The following is a 24,012-nucleotide window of genomic DNA, read 5'->3' as shown; positions in this document are numbered from 1 at the left end:
TGCACCACCACGCCTGGTTAATTTTTGTATTTTTAGTAGAGATGAGGTTTTACCATGTTGGCCAGACTGGTCTCAAATTCCTGACCTCAGGTGATCCGTGCACCTCAGCCACCCATAGTGCTGAGATTACAGGTGTGAGCCACCATGCCTGGCCAGAAATGTATTTTCGATTCATTTTCACATGACTCAACATTTTGAAGATCAAAGAATTTTATTCTCTGTGTAGTTGTTCTTGACCACTCGCAGCCTTTCCCATACTTGCTCCTGATATGGTCTTTGAGTGGGATTAGTGGGATCTTTTCTTAGTGGAGGCCAGAGGGCAGCTCGTGAACTAAACCCTCCCCAGAAGGGACATTTCAGGCCAGTGTGGTCCGAGGTCAGCCCGTGGCCTGCGTCCTTTGGTGCCTTTCTGGTGACTGAGAGAACCTGTTCGCCAGACTTTCAGGCCTGTATCTGACCACAAACGGGGGAGCTCCTCTGTCCCCCATGCTGAGTGAGCTGGAGCCCAGGACTTAAGCACATTGTGGAAATGCCGAGACTCAGCGTAAGTCAGAGGTACTCTTAACGCCAGCCAGGCTGTCCATCGTCTTTATTTCTTTAATTTTTGTGTTTGACTCAAAATTCCCTCTGAAGCCCAGCAGAGAGGAAGCAGGCAACAAGGATGAAGAGTAGTTGGGGGTGTTTTAGGCTCTGAGGCTGTCCTTATACTCAGGGAAGGATTGTTTTAGAAATTTTTCACGCTTTAAGTGGCTGTTGTGGGCCTTTGCTTCTGTGTGTCCCATAAATCATGTGGTGTAAACTCCTTAGAAAGGATTACTGCCTGCTCTTGGACATCACCCAGCCTTTTGAGTCATGATTGCATCGTCCTGAACTAATCGTCCTGACCTGTGTCGTCCTAAAGTCACTAGTGGACTTTAAGGTTATGAACTGCCTTTCACTTAGCATGAAGCGTAGGTGTTAAGAGCTTGGTCCTTGGAGGGAGGTGGACTTGGGTTTGCATATTGGCTTCTCCACTTACAAGCTGGGTAACTTTTGTCATTTACTAAACTTCTCCAGGCCTGAGTGTGTCAGGCCTGCTTCCCCCACAGAGGCCATCGTGAGATGAAGCATGAGAGGTGCCCAGCCCAGCTCCTGGCACATGGTGATGACTCAGTTGATGGCAACGACCAGTGCTGTTGTTTTTGTCCTTGTTACAGTTCCAGGATCCTCTTGGGAAGTCAGCTGGGAAGGAGGGGATAATCTGTCTCCTTGCCGGCCTTCTTAGTTCCTCTTTCACTCAGAGAGGACAGGGGACCACCTAGGGCAGGGGCAGCACCTCCTGTGCACTGTGGGGGGCAGTGCTCTTCTGCTGAGTCATGGAGAGTATTGACTTGGGCATTTGCAGGGGCTGTGGTATTTCCTGCCTCAGTGGGCACTTGTCCTGTTCTCGTCAGTAAGAAGGACTTACCAGAATCGAGTGTCATGGTCATTTTCCTCAGAGTGAGTTGGAGGTAGAGGAACCCACAGGACAGGAGGTCAGCCTTACAGGACCCCCAAGACCAGGTGGACATGACACCCTCCCCCACCCCTGTCTCCTCCTTTTCTCTCCCCTGCAGAGGTTTCAGCATCTTCATAGCCGGGCCTGATTCCCTAAGATGGGCAGGGGCAGGGGCAGCCTGGGCATCTATACTTTAAGCTCTTCCGATGATTCTTTTGCTCACCCCCATTAAGAACCATTACTATAAAGGAATTCTCCTCCACATGAGGAGGTCGATGCCTGGAGACAGAGGCAACAGGCCAAGGGCAGGCACACCCAGCTGAGATGGGGCAGGGCTGGAAGGCAGGCCTCCTGGATCCTGCCTGGGGCCTTGTCTCTCTCCCCACACTCATTCTTTCACCGTATTTGCTGCTCCTCATGGTGAGGTCAGAAATAGCCCGCCCAGCCTTGGTGAGCCTTCGCTCCCACAGGAGCCCAACACCCAGCCCGCCACAGTCCGGTGAGCAGCAGGCTGTCGGTGTTCCTAAGTCAGGGATATCTTTGGAAGAACAATGGAGGGAGTCGTGGGACCCCAGGCTGCGACCTGCTGCCTGGCTGCTCACTGCATCATGCTGGTTTCACCCTGCTCAGAGCGGGCTCCGCCCCTGCTCGGCATCCTGACTCATCCTATGCATATGGCAGCGCTGCTTGCAGGAGAGCCCAGGCGCCCTGGCAGCCCCCAGGTCCCCATTTGTTCCAGTTTTACTCACTGGATTCTTGCCAGAGGTGGCAGCCGCTGTGACACAGTATATGCTACATTTGGTATTGGGCTAATCCTATATGACACTAACACTGTCATGGCAAGTAGCCAACTGCTCACTGCGAGCCAGTTGCTTTCTGTGTACTATCCCATTAATTCCCCAGCAACCCTAAGGGCAGGTATCGTTACTCCTGCCTTAACAGGTGAAGAAACCGAGGCTCAGAGAGGGTTAGCTGACTTATCGGAGGCCACACAGCCAGTGAGCAGCAGAGTTGGAATTTGAACCCAGGATGTTCAATCGTGCAGGGCCCAGACTTTTAACCCCCTGCTCTCCTTTTTCTTACTCCACGAGTAAGCTCAGTCCCTGCCTCTGCCGCTTCAGCTGTGACTGGATCTCCAGTGCAGGGCTTGGGAGGCTCACCCCCGCCAACTACTATCCGATAAAGGAATGTCTTATGCGTGACTGGAAATGATGGCATCACGACTGGTGGGTTTTTATTTTTAGTCTGTTTTTTTTTGTTTGTTTGTTTGTTTTACTGAGACAGGGTCTCACTCACCCAAGCTGGAGTGCAGTGGCACAGTCACGGCTTACTTTGGCCTCAGCCTCCCCTCCTACCTCAGCCTCTCAAGTAGCTGGGACTACAGCCATGTGTCACCATGTCCAGCTGGTTTATGTTTATTTTTAGTAGAGACAGGGTCTCCCTATGTTGCCCAGGCTGGTCTCTCCCTCCGGGGCTCAGCCTCCCAAAGTACTAGGATTATAGGCATGAGCCAGCCTGCTGGGTTTTGGAAACAACTGTGAGCTCTGCTTATTCTAACTACATTTCTCAAAGACAGCACTTCTTGTCCCCAAGGTCCATTTGTCAGTCTTAGCACCTACATGGCCTGGCATCTGCGCCGTGGCGATGTTTCTTCACTGGTGCCCGTGTGGGGCGCACAGGCTCATTTATGGAGCGGCTCATAGCCCACCTCCCTTCAGAGGGTGTCTTGCCTGAGCCTGGAGGATGTGACGTGGTGACGCATGATGCCAGGGAGGTGCCAGGCAGAGTGCCTTCCTCTCTTTTGCTCTCACCCCACCCCGGTCCTTACTTGGTTAAGACCTGCAGTGCCTTAACCTCTTTGCTTTCTCTCAGTCCCCTCCCCATCTGCATTTCCTTCCCTGTGAAAGGAGAGACCCGTCAGACTTTACCTTAAAGATTCTCTCTGCTGTCTTCAACTTCATTGCCTTGTTGCTCTTCCTTCTTTCCTAAGCCACTGAGGTGGGATCAGCCTGCTGTTCACTGCCCCATCCACTCCTCGATCACTCTGCATCGATGGACATCTCACTGCCTTTTAGAGGGGCCTCCGCAGACTCAAGGTCTTTGACCTCATTTGGGCTTTTCCTCTTTTTTCTCTCCATCCTTCCTCCACGGAGGGATTGTTCTCAAGTGTAGACCTGATCGTGGTGTTGCCTAAAGCCTTTGGGAGGCTGGTTCGAAGGTGGCTGTGACCCCTCTCCGTTGATTTTTCAGTTACAGATCCAACTCCTTGTTCTGCTCTTTCCCTTCTTCTCACTGCTGCAGTTGACTAGTTTAAAAAACAAACAAACGGGCTGGCAGGGTGGCTCATGCCTGCAATCCTAGCAGTTTGGAAAACAGATGGGAGGATTGCTTGAGCTCAGGAATTCGAGACCAGCCTGGGCAACGTAGTGAGACCCTGTCTCCATAAGAAGTTAGCTGGACGCGATGGTGTGCGCCTGTAGTCCCAGCTGTTTGAGATCATGTAAGCCCAGCAGGCTGAGGCTTCAGTGAACCATCATCACACCACTGCACTCCAGCCTGGGAGACAGCGAGTGAGACCCTATCTCAAAACAAAACAAAACGAGAAAAAACCCTTCAGAATAGCAGTGTCCAATCTTTTGGCTTCCCTGGGCCACACTGGAAGAATTGTCTTGGGCCACACTTAAAACACACTAACACTAACGATAGCTGATTAGCTAAAAAAGAAAAATAAAATAATGGCAAAAAAATCTTATAATGTTTTAAGAAAGTTTACAAATTTGTGTTGGGCCGCATTCAAAGCTGTCCTGGGGCGCAGGTTGGACAAGCTTGCTTTAGAGGTTCCCTGGGACCCCCAAAACCAACAAGGAGAACAAGCTCAGTCTTCTGTGTCTTAATTTTTGGCTTTACTCTTAGCCCTGCCCCATTTCCTAGGCTCTCCACAGTCCAGCCGCTTTGAGCTACTTTTCCTTCCCTGATATGTGCAGCTCTCTCACCTCTGAGCCTCCGCACCTGCTGTTCCACAGCACTCTCCGCATTGCCTTCTCCCACTGTGGCTCACTGCTGAGCTGTGTTCAGGCCCTTTGGGAAACCCTCTCTTTCACCCCTTTTCCCTGGTCTGGCTTGGGAGCCCGTGCTTACCCCTTCAGAGCACCTTGAAACCCAGCAGTGAAAACATGACACTTTCTTGTCTGGCTGATTTTCTTAGTGAAGCGAGTAGGAGTTTGCTTTGTCAGGACTTCAGCAAGCAAAATTCAGGAGAGACTTATTTATTTTTATTTTTATTTTTTATTTTTTTTTTGAGGTGGAGTCTCGCTCTGTCACCCAGGCTGGAGTGCAGTGGCGCGATCTTGGCTCACTGCAAGCTCTGCCTCCTGGGTTCATGCCATTCTCCTGCTTCAGCCTCCCCAGTAGCTGGGACTACAGGCGTCCGCCACCATGCCCGGCTAATTTGTTGTAATTTTAGTAGAGACGGGGGTTTCACCGTGTTAGCCAGGATGGTCTCGATCTCCTGACCCCGTGATCCACCCGCCTCGGCCTCCCAAAGTGCTGGGATTACAGGCGTGAGCCACCGCTCTCGGCCTCAGGAGAGACTTTTAAAGCATTTTTTATCATTTAAACTGTCTAATTGTTGGTGCTGTGAAGAATCGAGTGTTCATGTTGAAGAGGTGTTTAGCTGGTTTGGGAGGGCCACGGTTCTGGTCATGTCACTGGTTCTGTTAGGCAGAGTACAGTATGAGCTGGTCGTTTCATTGTCCCCTGCCGATGGGAACAGCAGGTTTGCATCCAGAGAGGAACACAAAAGGTTCATCCCAGAGGGCGAAGGTTAAAATCTCTGGGAGCACTTCATTATCGATATCTGATGCTTCTCAGTTCTCATGTCTTGTCCTCTGTGAAGGCCTTCCCATCCCCCAGGGGAGGAGGAGCACCTGATCGCACACCGGTCAGCAGTGGCTGTGTGTGCATGTCACTCAGTGAGTGCATAATTCGTGCTTCGGTGCCCTTCTCTTCTCACAGGATAGCAGCTGCCCCAGGGGCAGAGGCTGCAGCTGTCATGTATACTGCTGTATCCCAGGGCCTGGCTCAGAGTTGGGGCTTGGTGAGTTTGTACTGACTGAATAAAAAAGAGATGAGGCCAGACGCAGTGTCTCACACCTGTAATCCCAGCACTTTGGGAGGCTGAGGCAGGCTCTTGCCTGCCTGAGCAACATAGTGAAACCACATCTCTACTAAAAATACAAAAATTAGTCGGGCGTGGTGGCACACACCTGTGGTCCCAGCTACTCAGGAGGCTGAGGATCACTTGAGTCTGGGAGGTCAAGGCTGCAGTGAGCTGTGATCGTGCCACTGCACTACAGCCTGGGTGACAGAGCAAGACCTCTCTCAAAAAAAACAACAAAAAAATGATGAGAACCAGAGAGATTCAATTTTTAATTTACTTTTTCTGTTGTTTTTTGAGACTGGGTTCCTTCTGTCACCCAGCCTGGAGTGCAGTGGCACGATTTCAGCTTACTGCAACCTCGATCTCCAGTGTTCAGGCGCCTCCCATCTCTGTTTCCCAAGTAGCTGGGACCACAGGTGCGTGCCATCACAAACAGCTAAATTTTTTTTTTTTTTGAAACAGAGTGTTGCTCTGTCACCCAGACTGGAGGGCAGTAGCGTGATCTCGGCTCACTGCAACTGCCATCTCCCAGATTCAAGCAATTCTCCGTCTCAGCCTCCCAAATAGCTGGGATTACAGGCGCCCACCACCATGTCTGGGTAAGTTTTGTATTTTTAGTTGAGATGGGGGTTTCACCATCTTGGCCAGGCTGGTCTTGAACTCCTGACCTCATGATCCACCCGCCTTGGCCTCCCAAAGTGCTGGGATTACAGGTGTGAGCCACTGCACCCGGCCTATTTCTTTTTTTTTCTTTCTTTTTTCTTTCTTTCTTTTTTTTTTTTTTTTGTAGAAACGGGGTTCTACTGTGTTGCCCAGGTTGGTCTCAAACTCCTGGACTCAAGCAATCCACCTGCCTCAGCCCCCCAAGTAGGCAGCACACCTGGCTAATTTTTTAATTTTTTTTTTTTTTTAAGAGACAGGGAGGGGTTTCATCCTGTTGCCCAGGCTGGTCTCAAACTCCTGGGCTCAAGGGATCCTCCCATCTTGGCTTCCCAAAGTGTTGGATTACAAACAGGTATGAGCCACCGCACCTGGCCAAGATTTAATTTTTTCAAAATAACAAGACTGCCAGAGAGGTTGCTAGATAAGAAAGCTGCTGCGATTTTGCAGATTTTGCATCTTCAGGTGTTGTGTGCGTGCCTGCGTGAATCTGCTGCAGCCCCAGAGGCAAGTGTTCTATCCTCTCAACTGTGAGACTTTCTGAGTGTCCCTCATTAGTGCATTGGGTTTCTCAGAGGAGATTCTTGTAGATTCTGTCAGTGATGTTCATCTTGAAGATAATTTAGGATTACAGGAATTTCTTTTGGAATCCTAAGCCTGATTGCTCCTCCCTCCCCGACAACTAATCATGAGCCCAAAGGAGGAAGAAGAGGAAATTTGAACCTTCACCACCCACGGTCCCATTCTTAAACTGAATCAGTAATTGAATGCTATTAAGCAAAATTAATTTGCCTCCTGCAGGAAGGTTTATGATGAATGAAAGGATTGCTGATCTGGGAGGGAGCCAGGCTTCCCTCTACTCATCAATATTTCAGAGCCGTAGGCAGTGTCAGGAAGGTAGCTGTCCTGGCTCAGCTGACCTTAAGCATGCATGAAGGTAGGATCCAGCCAGGGAGGTTGTACTGAAAGGGCTTATTACAAGTCACTTAATGATAACTTCAGTGAAATTTGCAAAATGCACCTGTGGGTTAATTGAATTTACACCCTCAGCTAGTGGGAGACCCCCCCAGGTGGTTCTCTGGGACCAACCTGAGACTAGTCCCAGTGGAGGTCACAGCTCTGTGCATAGCTGAAATGTTTAATGCTGGCTCTCTGGGGGGAAAAAAAATTCCTGATTTGTAGCATCTGCCAATTCCTGTGATGTCAGTATACTCCCACCATAGCCAGGTTACAGCTGCTGACCCTGGGGCGGGAATCGCTTGTGCAAGCCAACTCCAGCTCAGGGGGCTCACTGGGGCTGTGCTGCTCCCACATTTTTTCCTGGTGATTGGAGGAGAGCCCGCCCAGCGGACTTGATTCCAGATAGATGGATGTGCCTCTGAGTGGTCCTCATCTGCATTAGAGGTGGCCTCTTGACTGAGAAGGTATCTGAATGAGGCTTACTTTTAAAAATGAGAAGTTAACGAGCTCTTCATTTTGTTCTTTCTTCTCTCTAGCTGCTATTAACTTAGCAAAGCTGAAACTTTTCAGACATTATTACGTCTTGGTAAGTAAAAAAAAAAAAAAAATCCTCAATCTATAAATAAAATCAATTCAAGGAGTAGAGCAAATGAACTTCCAAAGGATTGGTGAAAGCACAAGATGTGCCACCTGGAGCTGAGCAGTGTGGCTTGCTTTTTTTTTTTTTTTTTTTTTTTTTTTTTCTGGAGACGACGTCTAGCTCTGTCACCCAGGCTGGAGTGCAGTAGCGCGATCTTGGCTCACTGCAATCTCCACTTCCCGGGTTCAAGCTTTCTGAGTAGCTGGGATTACAGGCACCTGCCATTACACCCAGCTAATTTTTGTATTTTTAGTAGAGACGGGGTTTTGCAAAGTTGGCCAGGCTAGTCTCAAACTCCTGACCTCAGGTGATCCACCCGCCTCGGCCTCCCAGAGTGCAGGGATTGCAGCGTGAGTCACTGCGCCTGGCCAGTGTGGCTTGCTTTTTTGCTTTTTTTTTTTTTTTTAAGACTGGGTCTCTCTATGCTACCTTAAGATGGACTCCAACTCCTGGGCTCAAAGCTCAAAAGATCCTCCCGCCTCAGTCACCTGAGTAGCTGGGACTGCAGGTGTAGGCCACCATGCCTGGCTTTCATTTTATAAAATCTAGCTGTGTCTTTTAAAATGGGAAATTAAATATCTGAGTTCCTTTTTTTTTTTTTTTTTGAGACAGAGTCTCGCTCTGTCACCCAGGCTGGAGTGCAGTGGTGCGATCCCAGCCACTATTTTTACTCATTTAGAAAAATGGGATCACACTGTCATGTTCTTCTGCAGCCATTTTTGTTTTATTCATTTAAAAAATTATTGGAGTATCAGCCGGGTGCGGTGGCTCATGCCTATAATCCCAGCACTTTGGGAGACCGAGGCAGGCAGATCACGAGGTCAGGAGATCGAGACCATCCTGTCCAACATGGTGAAACCCCATCTCTACTAAAAATAAAAAATAAAAAAATTAGCTGGGCATGGTGGCATGTGCTTGTAGTCCCAGCTACTTGGCAGGCTGAGGCAGGAGAATTGCTTGAACCCAGGAGGCTGAGGTTGCAGTAAGCCGAGATAGAGTGCCACTGCACTCCAGCCTGGGCGACAGAGCGAGACTCTGTCTCAAAAAAAAAAAATATATATATATTGGAGTATCTACCTCTCTCTTCTTTCAAATTTCTCTGCAGAAAACTAGTTACATGTTGTGGTAATAAATTTTCCTTAAGAACAGAAAAGTTAAGACAGTTTTTTTAAAACCTAAAACAGGACTCTGATGGACATGAAAAGTTCTATCAGCTAGCACCAAAAGACAGAGCTTGCTAGAAATTATTAGGATCATAATTTCTTGGAATATATAAGGTACAGGCCTCCCAGAGTTAGTTTGCTTCCTGAGTCTTGAAAGAACATTTCCAAGTCTTTTTTTTTTTTTTTTTTTTTTTTTTGAGACGGAGTTTCGCTCTTGTCTCCCAGGCTGGAGTGCAATGGCGTGATCTCGGCTCACTGCAACCTCCGCCTCCTGGGTTCAAGCGATTCTCTTGCCTCAGCCTCCCAAGTAGCTGGGATTACAGTCATGCGCCACCATGCCACGCCTGGCTAATTTTGTATTTTTAGTAGAGACGGGGTTTCTCCGTGTTGGTCAGGCTGGTCTCGAACTCCTGACCTCAGGTGATCCGCCCACCTCGGCCTCCCAAAGTGCTGGGATTATAGGCGTGAGCCATCGCGCCCGGCCCTGTTTCCTAAGTCTCTCATCTGTGAGTTTGGCATTGTCACTTCAGACAGTTCCTTTGCTCACGCAAACATCAGACTTAAGTGGTAGAGAGAGATGCAAGAGCAGACACTCCACTTGGGGTTGATTTTTTTTTTCTTTCTTTCTTTTATTTTTTTCTTTCCCATGGATTTTATATCATCCACCAAATAGGCACAAGTCATCACAGAACCTCTCTTGTTGCATGCAGTGATAATGAGTGGTCCTTGACCAGCAGGCCAGCTGAGCTTAGTCCCCTTGCACAGGCCATGCTCTAGTGGCCAGCACATTGAGTCTTTGTCACTGCAAGGAGAAATGAAGGCATCCTGTCTTGCTAGAGAACTTGGTAGTATTTGTACTTCTGTGAGTGTGGACCTCGAATGCTTGCAGCATCTGCCAGAGAAGAGGACAGAAGTCAGTGATTTCCCCGTGTGGCTTTATTTTGCTATTACTACTGGTAAATATTCCTCAAAGCCTGAGAATAAGAAATAAAATCTTTGGAGATTGAAATCAAGGGCTTATGTCTGTGGATAGGGTGAGGAAGGGTTAAGAACAACCTGACTAAAGTGTCTTGTGCTCCCGGTGGGTGTGGCTGTTAGCAATATCTTGGTCACCTGGAGAGAGAGAAGAAATTCAAGTGTAACTAGCAGAGTAGCCATGTCTCTCTGCTGCATGTATTAATTCACACTATAAGTGTCACATACTTTTCTTTGAGTGATTCTGTTTTCTGTTTCCTAGTTCATTTGTGAAAGCAAATTGTTAAAGTGGTGTCCTAATTTTAATGTTGATCTGATTTCCTGTTTCTTTCCTCCTCATGCAGATTGTGTGTTACATATACTTCACTAGGATCATTGCATTTCTCCTCAAACTCGCTGTTCCATTCCAGTGGAAGTGGCTCTACCAGGTACGCTGCTCACAGGGCAGAATGCCAGAGAATTTATGCCTGAGGATAAAGTCTTGAAGTGTAACTTAACAGTTGTTACTAATTTATCTGGGAATGACCACTAAGACCTCCCATCTCTTCTTTTTTTTAACTAAAAAATTTTTTTTTAGTTTTTGAGACAGGGTCTCACTCTGTCACCCAGGCTGGAGTGCAGTGGCGCAATCTCAGCTCACTGCAACCTCCACCTCCCGGGTTCAAGCGATTCTCCTGCCTCAGCCTCCTGAGTAGCTGGGATTATAGGGATGCACCACCATGCCCAGTTAATTTTTGTTTTTTTAGTAGAGATGGGGCTTCGCAGTGTTGGCCAGGCTGGTCTCAAACACCTGATCTCAAGTGATCCGCCCACCTCGGCCTCCCAGTGTTCTGGGATTACAGGTGTGAGCCACCACGCTTGGCCTCCTTCCATCTCTTCTGGCCTATAATTGAGATGATCTGTTTGTCCAGAAATGCTGCTGGATTCTATGAGGAATCTGAAAATAATTGCATTCTTGATTTTAGTTTTCAGTCTTAAAAGTCAAGAGAAAAGCTTCAGGCAGAGAAAGATTTGCCCTGAATCATTAGAACTTAGATGAGATGTGGTCCTTTCCTTTAGTTACAGGGCTGAGTAGTTAGAATTCAGGCTGCCCTTCTTCTTTGCCCATTTTATTATTTCGGTAATAAAGTATCTTTGCGATAAACTAGAACTAGCCTAACTACTAGAGGAAGCCACCAAATGACTTTTTTCTTGAATAACTCACTGGGTGCTGTAGGCACTCTGGGAGGAAGTGGGTATGTGGTGAGCTCTTAAAAGCTACCCATGAAGACTGGTGAAAGCACAGCAGAGCACGGCCTCGGAAATGTCAGCCCTGGGCTGGACGCTCCTCGTTTAGGCCTCGGCAAGTCTAAGGAAAATACCCTGTAGCAGGAAGTGGCATCTGAGTAAAGAACCATCGAGTGGGGGGTTGTGGGGAAATATGTCAGTTTGTTGAATTCCACTGCTTTCTGAAGAACATTGTTGCTAATCTCTTTATTTTGGGGTGGTTTTTAAACTTGCAGCTCCTGGATGAAACGGCCACACTGGTCTTCTTTGTTCTAACGGGGTATAAATTCCGTCCGGCTTCAGATAACCCCTACCTACAACTTTCTCAGGAAGAAGAAGACTTGGAAATGGAGTCTGTGTAAGAAATCTCTCTTCCCTCTTCCTTAGCCCTGACCCCTTTGCCTAACTCAAAGCAGCACAGTGTGAATCGGGCCGGCTGCTCTCAGCATTTCGTGGCTGCAGGGGTGGTTCCTCTGTTTTTAGCAGAAGGAAGCGGACACTGGAGCCCCAGGCTGTCTGATCTGGTTCGAAGTATAGTATCTGCCAAACCTTGCTGGGTCTTGTCAGGGAAGATGGAACTTGCCGTTCCACTAAGCATCATTGGAGCCTGCTTTCAAGAACTCAGTGGCAAGAACTTAGGAATATACGTGGCCAGTTCACGAGGGAGAACAAGGGGCCGACTTTCTGTCAGGCCTGCCATCAGGCGCTTACGTCTGAAAATGGAATCTTCTGAGTCATATCTAAGTCTGCTAATGATCCTCAGACATCCTCTATCGTCAGATAACTACATGGCTTTTCACAGCACAATGACTTTGACCTATATAGCACTAATAGGGGCTTTTCTGAGTCACACAGTGAATGACTCTAGGGTCCTATTTTCTGGGAAAGGGCCATCATTGTCTAGAAAAATGAATAGTGATTAAGCATATTTGCTTGTTAACTGAAATTTGATAAGCCAGGTCAGTGCTATGTTTGATGATTAGCCTAAGGCAGAGTTTTCCCTTCTTGGTTCACTGGTATCAAGTGTTCTGCCCCCAGCCCTGGCAGCCTTTGAATTCTTCCCAATTCAGAGGCTGAGACTCGGCCCATGCTAGGCTCTGCTTGGCTGTCAGCGGGTCAGGCAGCATGGGACAGCTCTCTGTGCTCAGCTCCACGGCAACAGTAAAGGAAGGCAGGTCCTGCCAATGGGCACCAAACAGCATCTCCCCATGCACAGGAAGAAACGCCTCCTTCTAAACAGTGGAGAGCAGTGCAGAAGGCCCATCAGCTGTGCCTTTCCTAGAAGTAGCAGGATCTGAGCAAGTGTCTGTTGGTTGAAGAGGCACACATGTCAGGTAACCAGCAGCATCAGGAAATAACCTAAAACGTGGTGTGTTTATCATTCCCCTGCTGGGAGCCTTTGGCTTGGTCCGTCCACATAACACGGGGTTCTTTGGGTAGGCGGCTAGAAGCCGAGTGGCTGGGTCGCAGCATCGTCTCCTTTACTGCATTGTACTCCACAGTGGTAATGGGAGGTTCCCGCTTCCCACATCCTTTCCCTCAGCCATTACATCTTGGAGCCTGGATGCATTATGAAGGTATTTTTGTTTCATGGCAACAATTTTTTTTAAATTTTGTTTTGGTGCTTGTTTTCTCTCTGACAACGCGGCCCACGCGGCTGCCCTCTGTGCAGCCATTACCCCACCAGGCCTGACACAGCTTCTCTCTCTGGGCCTGGGTATGAGGGCACAGTCCAAAGTAACACTGACTTTCTCTCTCTTTCCCCTTCTGTTTCTTTGACCATCTCTCTTTAGGCCTACCAGTTTTGGCAACAGAAGTTACCGGTCAATAATCAGCAAGTTAAAAAGTATTGGATGCGATTTCAATTATCAGACTTGGTAGCTGCCTCCTAGGCTGTGGGTATCCTCAATGATCTGAATTACTTCTGTCATCTTGAGGAGTGAGAGTGGAAGGAAATGTTTGGTGTGGGTTCCTGGGCCAGGAGGTTTTCTCCCTGGGGTTCCCATTCCAGAACGCTGTCGTCGTTCATGGTTGCTGTTCACCTTTCACCACTGCCTGCGTTCTTTCATGTGGGCGAGGAACGAGTGTGGAGATGGGGATTGGGGACTAATAGACTTGTCTCTTCACCAGGTCTCCCCACATTTCCAGTCCAGAAAACACTTTTTAGTTATAGAAATGGATATATCGGCTGGGTGCAGTGGCTCATGCCTGTAATCCCAGCACTTTAGGAGGCCGAGACAGGCAGATCACGAGGTCAGGAGTTCAAGACCACCTGGCCAACATGGTGAAACCCCATCTCTACTAAAAATACAAAAATTAGCTGGGTGTGGTGGCAGGCACCTGTAATCCCAGCTACTTGGGAGACTGAAGCAGGAGAATCTCTTGAAATTGGAAGGCGGAGGTTGCAGTGCGCTGAGATCACACCACTGCACTCGAGCCTGGGCAATGAGAGTGAAACTCCGTCTCAAAAAAGAAAAAAAAAAAAAAACGCATGTATCCGTGGACCATTTAGGCCCAAGCCACATTTGATTGCAGTCTTGTGTGGCAGAAGGAACCTGTGTCCCATTTGGCACTTTTGGTTGCAAGCACAGAGACTTGGGGCTTTGCAAGGAAAGGGGGTTACTGTTCAGATGTCAAGGAAAGAACGCTTATCTGCGGCGGTCGGATGTTGGCCCTTCAGCTGTTCGGTCCCTTAAGTGTCTGCACCAAAACTAGGACACCTAGTGAGGTGGCTGTGAAGCTGCTGAAGCCCCACCGCCGTGTGTTCCTGCCAGGGAGGCTTTTGGGTGTTCATCTGACCCAGGTCTCTCTTCTCACTGCTGCAGAGCCTGAGCTTCCAGGAGCGTTGCGGGCACCCTGTCTGCAGGGGGCTAGCCAGGTTTCCTCACATCGTGGGGGCCCCAGGTGTCCCTTCAGCTTCCCGGAGGTTTGCTGGGGGAACGGGATGTAGCGCCTACCCCACCCTGGGCATCTGCCATCAGGTTTCTTCCTCTCCTTGAGTTCACTTCTGCCACTCCCAGTCCTGGCCACACACTGAAGATCCCTGTCACCCGCCCTGCCTGTGACAACCTCCCGCGCTACCACACACCCTTACTCCCGTTCTCCCTCTTCGCACTCCCAGGAGTCACCCAAGCCCAGGGTTGCCCCTGCTGCCCCCTCAGTGCCCCCGGCCCCTCCCGAATGCCAGGTGCCCTGTCCTCCTGCTCCGCGTCACCTCAGCCTTGAAGCCACAGTCTTCCTGCATCACACCACGCTCGCCTCTCCCCATTGTTCCCTATAGGCCTTGGTGATACGGACATCCACCCAGTCTCCTGCAGCCATGGCTGAACCACCTCCCTCTTCCTCAGCCCATGCGGAACGTCCTGTAGGCCTCACTTTGTGCCTCTCACCCCAGCCCCACCCCGCCTCTTTCTCTCGTGCCTGGGCTTTGTGGTGGCTGACCTCTTCACTCCCGATCCTCTCCCCTTCCTGTCCATCCTTCTATTCCCCTGGAGACAGGGTCTCACTCTGTCACCCAGGCTGGAGTGCAGTGGCACTACCACAGCTCACTGCAGGCTTGAGCTCCCCGGGCTCAGGCAATCCTTTCACCTCAGCCTCCTTAATAGCTGGGACCACAGATGAATGCCACCATGCCCAGCTAATGTTTTTGTATTTTTTTGTAGAGATAGGGTTTTGCCATGTTGGTCTCAAATTGCTGGGCTTAAGCAATCCTCCCGCCTCAGCCACCCAAAGTGCTGGGAATGCAGGCGTGAGCTGCCCTGGGAATACAGGTGTGCCCAGCCCTTCCTGTCCATTCTCCTGGGCTCTAGAATCACCTGTAGAGTGTTTTTGCAGTGCCGGTTTCCTGGCCGCACCCCTGGAGACTCTGATTCTCACCCCTTGGGCTCAGGATCTGTGCTTTTCTCACTCCCCAGGGCAGCCTGAGCAGGAGGCAGGGCTGAGAACCACCAGAGTAAGAATCAGGGCCATCCTTGGGTGACCAGGCAGACTGGGCCCTCAACAACCCTGCCGTCCTGTGTCCGCCCCGGTTCTCTCCCTGCCACTCTCCTTCCCAGACTGGCTGGATGTATTAAAATATATTTGCTGTAGGCTGGGTGCAGTGGCTCATGCCTGTAATCCCAGCACTTTGGGAGGCCGAGGCAGGTGGATCACCTGAGGTCAGGAGTTTGAGACCAGTCTCGCCAACATGGTGAAACCCCATTTCTACCAAAAATACAAAAATTAGCTGGGCATGGGGACATGTACCTATAATCCCAGCTACTTGGGAGGTTGAGGCACGAGAATCACTTGAACCCAGGAGACGGAGGTTGCAGTGAGTCGAGATGGCGCCACTGCACTCCAGCCTGGGTGACAGAGCAAGACTTCATCTCAAAAAATCAAATCAAATAAAAAAAAAAATATATATATATATATATTATATATTTATATATATATACACATACACACACTGCAAATACTTAGCACTCCCTGACTGCCCTGGGAAATGTCCTGGGTTTTTCCTTCATGCTTTTTGCCTGTTATATTTCTTCTTTTTGGAAACTCCCCTGACCTCCCACCCATCTTGTGGGCCAGATCCTCTGCATCTCATGACGGGCTTCCTGGCTTCCCCGGTTCCCCAGCAGAGGGATTCTTCTCAGCCCGAGCCATCACCGAACCCGGTTCCCAGCACTCCTGTCTCTGTTGGAAGTGGCTTTGCAGGGTTGCTGTGGAAGACCATCTCTTCTCCTGGGCTGTGGGCTCCTAAGAGCAATAAGACCACTTCTTTTTCCTTGATGACCTAGCATGAGGCCTGTCTTGAAGAATAAAAGTTGTTTTCTCACTTGGCCCACCATGTGGAAAGGAGTATTTTCTTAGAGAAAGAAAGGGAGAAAATGTTTCTCCCAAGTCTGCCGTCAGGCCCATACCTGGGTCACAGTGAATGCGCTTTGCCTCTTAGAATCAACGTGCATTGAACTCTTTGTCCTTTTTTAACAAGATGCAGTAACCACAGGACAGCTGTGTGATTACTGGAGTGTTTCTGGAAGACGTGGGGTCGCATTTCTTTGTGGTCTCAGTCGCTGTGGAGAGGCATGGGGGCTGCTTCGTGGCTCGGGGCAGGGGCTTCTCTGGCTCATGCAAAGGCCCTACCTCCTGCATCCCCGTCTAGAGAAGGTCCCTTCAGGAGCAGCCCTGTGCACATGGATCCCTCCTGGGGCAAGTGTCTTCCTAAAGAGGCCAGGCCTGAGACACAAGACAGCTGGCCGGAAGTGACGCTGGGCGGCTTCAGCTGAGGCATTTTCGTCTTAGGGGATGCTTTTAGAGTCACTTATAGCATCTATGGGATCTGGCCACATACCTTGTCCCAACTTTGCCATAAGTACAAATAACCTGTGAGTCTAAAGGACTCGTTTGAGAAAGGTTCCGGCTCGGGGGATTCTTTGAGCCTGGGCCTGGTAGCACCATAATGGCAAGAATGAAGAGATGAAGAAGAGGGGGAAGTTTTCTTCCCTTACCCCATACAAACATTTACTTACCATGAGGTCCAGCTGCATGCACTCTAGATGGGTCACATATACGGCCACTGTGTCGCCATTTGTAGGGGAAGGGGTTAGGTAGTTGGCAGAGGGATGGGTTGGGTCCTTGGAAAGAGCCTGTTGAGTTGATTGAATTTATTTTACTGATGAGGAAATTTCTTTTGGTCCACCATGGGGGAGCATAAATCCTCATTGTTTCCTCGCGTGCAGGGAAGATGCTGGGCCAAGCGGCTTTTGACACCCAGTATCTCTGCCTAGTTCTCCTGCTACTCACAGAGCCGCCCAGTTCCCTCATAGGCCAGCTCACCTTCTGTGAGGCAAGAGATTATCCTCTTGAGAAGGTGGGGCCCATGCATGTGATTCCTTCTAATGGAAAGGGCTGCCTTGCTCAGCTCCTCATGCCCTGCGAGACCAGCGATCTTCCATTTTTAATCCTTGATTTCAACGAATGGCTCCATGGGGCCTCCTCAGAGACAGAGCCCCGGGAGCTCACAGAGTGGAGGCAGAGGCCACGCGCTGAGGCACAGCCACATGGCCCAGCCCCAGCTAGCAGAAAGCAGCCAGTTCTCTGTCTATAGTGGCCAAAGAATCTTTGATCCTGGAAGGTTCCTCTAAACCTGTGGTTCTGTCCCCTGGCTCAGAAATGATCCATTGTGGCTGCTTATTAAAAATGTCTGGTTGGCTAATTAGCTTTCTTTTCTGAATGTCCATTAAGAGTCAGATTTCAGTCTCATAAGCGTAACTATCACATATCTGTGCGCCACAAAAATTCTGCAAGCTGTGACAAAAAGATTCATGATGATTGTGATAATGATGGCTGGTGTTTATTGATTAGGCACTCTGGAGAATCTCATTTTTCCTCATGACAGTTCTGGAAAGTGAGAATTACTTAAGCACAGAGAGGTCAAGTGACTTGGCCAAGGTTACACAGCTAGTAAGGAACGGACCAGGAATCACACTTAGATTTTGTCTGTTTCAAAAACCAACACCCATCATCAGTCCTAACCACCGTGCTGTGGCAGAGATGGCCTTTTACTAAGAGACTGTGAGATGTTCCTAATTGTTTTTTCTTTCCTTGTTCAGTGTGACAACATCTGGGGTGATGGAAAGTATGAAGAAAGTCAAGAAGGTGACCAACGGCTCCGTGGAGCCCCAGGGCGAGTGGGAAGGCGCCGTGTGACAGAGCCGACCCTGAGGATGGCACTGTCCAAGGAAACTGTTAACTTATTCATAGTCCTATTGGACAGCAGGAGCAGCTCCTACAGTGAACTATTGGCACCTCCGACAGTGACTCCAGGGCACATGGCTGGAGCACAGTGCCGCGGAAACCTGATTTTGTACTCTCTTTTATGGAAACGATCTGTGGCTGTTTAGAGGCAGCTGGATCCTCTTTCAGGCGGGAATGGGAGGGCGGGCACAGGGAGGAGGAGAGGAAGAGAAAAGGAAGATTCATTTTTAATTTAGGTTTCTTTTTTTTCTTCTTCATTTCGGAGCTCTAAGGTGTATGCAGTTGTGACCCCATGTGTGGGGAAGTGTAGCAAGGACGGCTGGTGGAGGGGGAAGGAGGGTGCGAGGTGTCTGTCTGATGCTTTAGGAAATGTCTACTGAGGACCCTGGGACTTAAGAAGAAGGGCAGGGAGAGTGCCATTGCCTGTTTGGGAGACAAAAATGAATGAAAACAGGTGACTTTGGAAAGCAAAGTCAAAACCCAGTTTAGGATGTAGCACCTGCCCCAGGATTCCTGCCCTCGGCTTTGCCCCAGACCCTTATTCCAGATGCTGAGAGTGACCAGGACAGCAGCTCCTGAGGCCCAGTGGTCTTCTTTCCAACAGGAAAAGAAGGCTGTGATGTCGCTGTCAGAATCGTGCCCTGTGGCACAGCACAGGTGGTGGGAGGTGGTTTTCTGACTGAGATGTTGCCTGATGGATGGAAAGAAATGTATTTTTAAGTTCAAAAAGCATTATCCTGTGGCATTGCCTGGACATCCACTCCCTGACAGCCCAGAGCAGCACTGTCTGGCTTCCCTTCATGCTTGTGGCTTTGTTGTGTTTGATCAGAATTTTGGGGGAAATGGAAAGTTTTCCTTAAGGAGCAGCTGGGGGCAGAATAGGTAGTATTTAAGCAAATACTTAAGTCCAAGCAAATCATCCCCATTAAAAAGCTTTTCCTGTAGGCTAGTAGGATTTCTAAATAGATGAATTCAACAGACTTGGTCCCCATAGTCCAAGAGTATGTATGTGAAGAAAGCATGATTCAACAGTTTCACTCTCAGGGATTTTAGGATGGCAAAATATTTCACAGAAACTCAATGATTAAGTTCCCTTCCACACTTCCAGAGCTTGAATGAACACAGGTAGCCACCTAAATTGGGCAGTACTGCAACTCAGAGAGAAAATCATCTCAATAGTAGGACAAGCTCAGAAGGTCCATTGTGACTGAGGGCTTAAAAGGAGACCAAAACATGGCCCCATCAGGGAAGCTTCTTAATGCTTGGGGGGCCAGCTAGGTAGGGTTGCTTCCAAAAGCTGGAGCCCACCCCTGCCTGGGGGTTGTCAGAGAGCCACACCTGCAGGGGAACAGGTACCTCCGGGGGTGAGAGTCGTGGTCTCTGGGAGTTGTTTTCTCACCTCTGGCTTAGAAGGGTCAGGCAGAAGCCACAGGATGTGGGGTCACACTCACTGTCCCAGGTTTGGGAACCTGAAAAAGTCTCCATTCAGAACATAGTTCTTCTCCCTGTCCCATGCTGTCTTATCTTCCTAAATGACTAATGAGGAAGCGGGTGTTCTTTTTCTGCACTTTGATTCGCCATCTGGGTTCTGTAGGGTTCTCTGAAGGTGCGATCTGCCTTCTGGCTGATGTGGAGGAAGAGCAAGCGCCTTCCCAGGCCACAGCTGCTCACCTCTCGGCAGATATTTTAGGCAAGCATCCATGTGTCTTCCCATCTTCAGGAGAAGGGTAAATGCACCCTAAGTGTTCACTTCTGGACCTTTTTCAAGTTCACTTGGGACTGTGTGACAGAAGAGAGTTGGAGGGAGGATGGGAATATTTTTAACACTTTGTTTTCCTGTGCAGAAATATAATACCAGTTTTCGCAGAAATGTGTCTCAATCTGTGACTACCAAAGCCCTCCTCAGTCCTTCCCTCAGAGGGACACATTTGCTGTTTCTCCCGCAAGCAGATGTTGTGGATGAGGCGATAGACTCCTTGGCAAGAACGAAAGGTGTGATGAAACCTCCCTGCTCGGAAGGGTCTCCGTGGAGGTGTCCTCATTTCACATGCTGGGTTTTGCAAGCAAGGAAGCCAGGCAGTGGAGGAACTAGAGAGAGGCAGGCGTGTGTGTGGACAAGCGCTGGAGCCGCAGCCCTCAGACTGGCACGGGAACGCCAGCGTTGGGTGTTCAGATTCCACGCGTATGTCTGGGCTCACTCACAGCATGGCCGAGTGTCTGCAGTGCTGGTCCTGACCCTTCCAGAGCAGCAGTGGACAGATGAGATAAGACTGTTTCAGAAACAAAGATGGCCACAGCCTTCCTAACAAGCAGGTCATCTGGCCATGTCTGTATTGTAACTGGTAAAAAGCTTCAAGTCAGATTGATGATCAAGAAAAGTCAAAACCCCAGCCCAAGATTGAGAAAGCGGGTGGTGGTTCCAAGTTTTAAAAAATTATTGAAGCTCTCCATCCTGTTCTGTGAGTGTGTCTTCTCTTTCTCCTTCACATCATAGCCGTGACCCACCGTTCATCTCTGCTCTTGTGTAAAGATGACCGATGGAGTCCAAAGCCAAGTGGCTTCACCAGCTGACAAGCCACCCTCCTGCAGCCTGAGTTTCACAGTCCACTGGGTTCGTTGTCATGCGGTGTTTGAATGGTTAAGCCCTTGCAGTATTTCAGCGATCGGGCAAAAAATATCGGATGCACATAGCAGAACCATTGGTGGTATTTATAGCTTTGCTTTGTACTCCTCACTGTTTCTGCCTACGCAAAATACCCATGTTTCCTTTGAGAAATCTGTTGTGGACTGAAAGCGCTGCCGGCTGTGAAATTTAATAAAGTGTGTATGCTTTGCTAGAAAATTATTTCTTGGACAATAGGAACAGTCATTGATCTGTAAATCCTGGCTCTTAACAGTGAGTGGCCAAGGACTTGATCAGCCCATTTCTTGGTCCCTCAGTGCTTTAAAATTTAAGTAGCACTGCATTTTGTAATGTTGAATATGACTCTAGTGACTTGTAGGAGGCACTTGTGAGGAGATGCTTGCTTCAGTGTAAAAGATGCTCATGGCCTGAGTCAGTTGAGTTTTCTTTCAAGAAACCACTTTAGAGTGAAATATCCAGGGTTTCCCCGCCCTGGACATGTCCAGCCTGCCCAGGCAGCACACAGCCCCGTAAGTCCACCTCGTGTGGGTGAGATTTCCTCCTGCATGATGACCTCATCGCCGTCTCTGCTGTCTCTCATTCCACAGCCTCCCTCCCTCCCTCTTCTCTCCTCCTCTGCCCTCGCCCTTCCCCCTTCCCCATCCCCTCCCCCTCCTCCTCTGCCCTCGCCCTTACCCCTCCCCCTTCCCCTTCCGCTCCTCCTCCCTCCTCCACCTCTTTCTCCTCCTCCTTCCCTCCTCCTCCCTCCTCTTCCCTTCTCTGCCGTCTTTCTCCCCGTGCCTATTGATCCCACATAGGCTCATTCTGGGTACACGGGCTAAAGGCTTTGGTGCATTGCAGCGTTTTCTCCCAGCAGCTGTGTGAAAGATGCATTTTCTAAGCTAAGGAGAATTTTCTCAAGAGTGGCATACTCATGCCAAATATTATTGCTCTGGGCCATATAGGCTGGTCTTCCTCCACACTAAAATGGGTGTCTTGTTTTGGTACTTAAAACAGTCTACTCCAGGCATCCAGCCCTTACAGACCAAGGAAGAGCATAGCGATGCCTGTTGGAATTGCAGATGCCTTCTGGCCTTCTCCCCCGTCCTGAAACATTTTCTTTGAGGAAGGCTCTTAGAACATTAGATAGTCTGCTGAGGTTGTTGGCCCAGCTCCATACACCCAGTAGAACAGTGGAACAACTCATGCTTCATGCTGCCAAGCTGCTGTACTTCAAAGGAAACAGATCTAGCACACTCCTGCACCCCTGCTTCCACACTCCACACTTCACCCCTCTGCTTTTCTCTGACCCGCCCCTGGCCTTGTAAGACTCACGTAAGCTAAGTCCAGGATGCCTGTGGCCTGCGGCTTGATTCTTCCCTTTAGGATTCAGCAAGTTAATGGCTTCCTCGCTATAGAAGTGAGACTTTGACTTGATACCTCTTGGTATATCAAAAAGATATTCATCCAGAACGTACCAAATGTTCTGAAAGACCCGCTCTTCACTCCAGTTTTCCCTAGGGTGTTTCTGGCAGGGCGTTTTTAAAAGGCATCTACCTGAGTTGACGCTAATACTTGTCACCACCTGGAACGTAGTTATTGGTCCGCAGGCTGAACATACTCCAGATTCCCCAGAGGCCACTTCTGTAGCCCAGTGATGCATCTGAGCCTCTCTGCGTGGTTTATGCTTGAAAAACAGACAATGCTTTTAGATGGTTCACTGCCAGGCCATGGGCCCCACACATCTCAGGCCCTGTGTGAGGGAGCACACTGAGATGGTGCAGGAGTGAATGGGCATGGCTTGGCCTCGCTACCTCGGGGACCTGTTGGAGTTCTGGCAGCAGGGTGTCTGCAGGTGGGACGGCGTTCTGGGCAGAGTCAGAATGGTCAGAATGAAACAGAACAGCCAACTCACCCACAGGACAGCTCATTTTGAGGCAAGGTTTTGGATTTTGGAGGAAGCAGCCAGATGAGGCGGTGAGCCTCCAGAAGGTCAGCCTTTGGAGCACGTAAGATACTGTTACAGGGTCCAGAAATCGTGTTCACATGGGGGCTTTGACTCTTCAAACAGCTTTTGCAGATCGTAAATTGCATTTGCCTAGTCGTGTGACCTCAAAAGAAGTCAGACATATTTAATCCAGAAATAGTTTCGTTTGAGGGAGGGCTTGCAGGTCTGTAAATAGCATTTGCTTTCCTGGTTAGAGATTGGGATGCAGAAGGAGTTTTCAGTATTTTTTTTTAAACACTAATGATCATTGAAGAGTATTTATGTAAACATACAACGTATAATGGGTGGGGGATCCGATCATGGTGATGTACGGGGTGAATTCTCTTGCCGTGTTGCAAATGTGTAAAATAAAGATTATCTGGCAGAACCGTGTGTGTATGAGATGCAGGGAGTCGCCGGCTCCTGGTGCTTTCTCTCCTCCACCTCCCTCTCATAATTTTTTTCTTTGTGATTTTTGTTCATTAAATTAGTTAACTGCCTCCCACCAGCTCCTACTGACAATAGTGACACCTACTAGAGAAGTTCCAGGCATCTTAGCCGATCTGTGGCAGCGCAGTTAAGACCCAGATAACTGAAAACCGGTTGTAGGTTGCCGCTGTCCTGCTTACGCTGGAGGCGGGCGATGCCTTGTGAACCAGTGTCGGGGCACTGCTGCCATTTGAGGGGAGATGGCAGGCCTGGCGCAGAGCCCGCACTGTGACAGGCGCGAATGCACCTTCTCCTGCATCGGTTAGCAATAGCTCTGGGTTACCCCATGTTGGAAGCAGAGAAATCCAGGATTTTAAACTCAAAGCATTTTTAGAAGTCATTCAGTTCCAAAGCCCATATTTTACTAAGAATGTTTTAAACTGAGGCATATTTGACCTACAGTAGAATCCATCCTTTTTAAATGTACAGTTTGTTGCGTTTTGACAAATGGATGTACGGTCCTGTGGCCTCCACCACAATCAAGATGGAACGTGCCCGTCACCCCACGCAGCCCCCTTTTGCCCCTTCCCGGTCCAAACTGCCCCCTTTCTGAAACTACCGCAGCCCCGGCTCTGATTCCAGCGTAGTCTCATTTGCCTCGTCTAGAACTTCATGTGAATGAAACTGCGCCGGGTGCCCTCTTTCGTGTCTGGCTGCTTTCACACAGCATACTGATTTGTGATTCATCCCTCCAAAGCCCTGCCTTCAAAACGCAAAAACTGGGGCCTAAAGAAGGTTCTGCCACTGCCCACCCACATCCTTCCCCTTTTTCCCCTTAGCTAGTAGGTGTCAGAGCTGAGACAAGAACCCAGGCCTGCTGACTCCAACCTTGTTGGGATAATAAGGATTAAGTCAAGGGCTTGGCCCAGTGC

At 49.3% G+C, this 24,012-nt stretch overlaps 2 protein-coding genes across 5 annotated transcripts in view; both read left to right on the top strand.

Moving 5' to 3' along the window:
- The window catches only part of GPR107 (G protein-coupled receptor 107), an 86,871-nt gene extending 63,832 nt beyond the window's left edge, over positions 1-23,039 (top strand). For 2 of the 4 annotated variants that reach the window (XM_009457495.5, XM_009457494.5), the window contains 4 exons: positions 7,793-7,842; positions 10,379-10,462; positions 11,537-11,658; positions 17,897-23,039. In XM_009457495.5, the coding sequence (XP_009455770.1) occupies positions 7,793-7,842; positions 10,379-10,462; positions 11,537-11,658; positions 17,897-17,993 (353 nt within the window). In that variant the 3' untranslated portion in view covers positions 17,994-23,039. Of the gene's footprint in view, positions 1-7,792; positions 7,843-10,378; positions 10,463-11,536; positions 11,663-17,896 lie in introns of those variants that run through there. The other 2 variants (XM_054658471.2, XM_054658470.2) reach the window with 2 other exon arrangements.
- On the top strand, positions 19,850-20,347 carry LOC104008030 (uncharacterized). Its single transcript, XM_009457497.5, has one exon. The coding sequence runs from the start codon at positions 19,850-19,852 to the stop codon at positions 20,345-20,347; it is 498 nt and encodes a 165-aa protein (XP_009455772.1).
- Positions 23,040-24,012: the final 973 nt, after the last annotated feature.

The sequence above is a fragment of the Pan troglodytes genome, chromosome 11 (assembly GCF_028858775.2).
Source record: "Pan troglodytes isolate AG18354 chromosome 11, NHGRI_mPanTro3-v2.0_pri, whole genome shotgun sequence".
Classification (NCBI taxonomy): Eukaryota; Metazoa; Chordata; class Mammalia; order Primates; family Hominidae; genus Pan; species Pan troglodytes.
This window is presented reverse-complemented; position numbering and strand designations above follow the sequence as displayed.

Bases quoted from the DNA above. Each gene is read 5' to 3' on its own strand.
- LOC104008030 (XM_009457497.5), top strand. From the start codon at position 19,850: ATGGGAATATTTTTAACACTTTGTTTTCCTGTGCAGAAATATAATACC.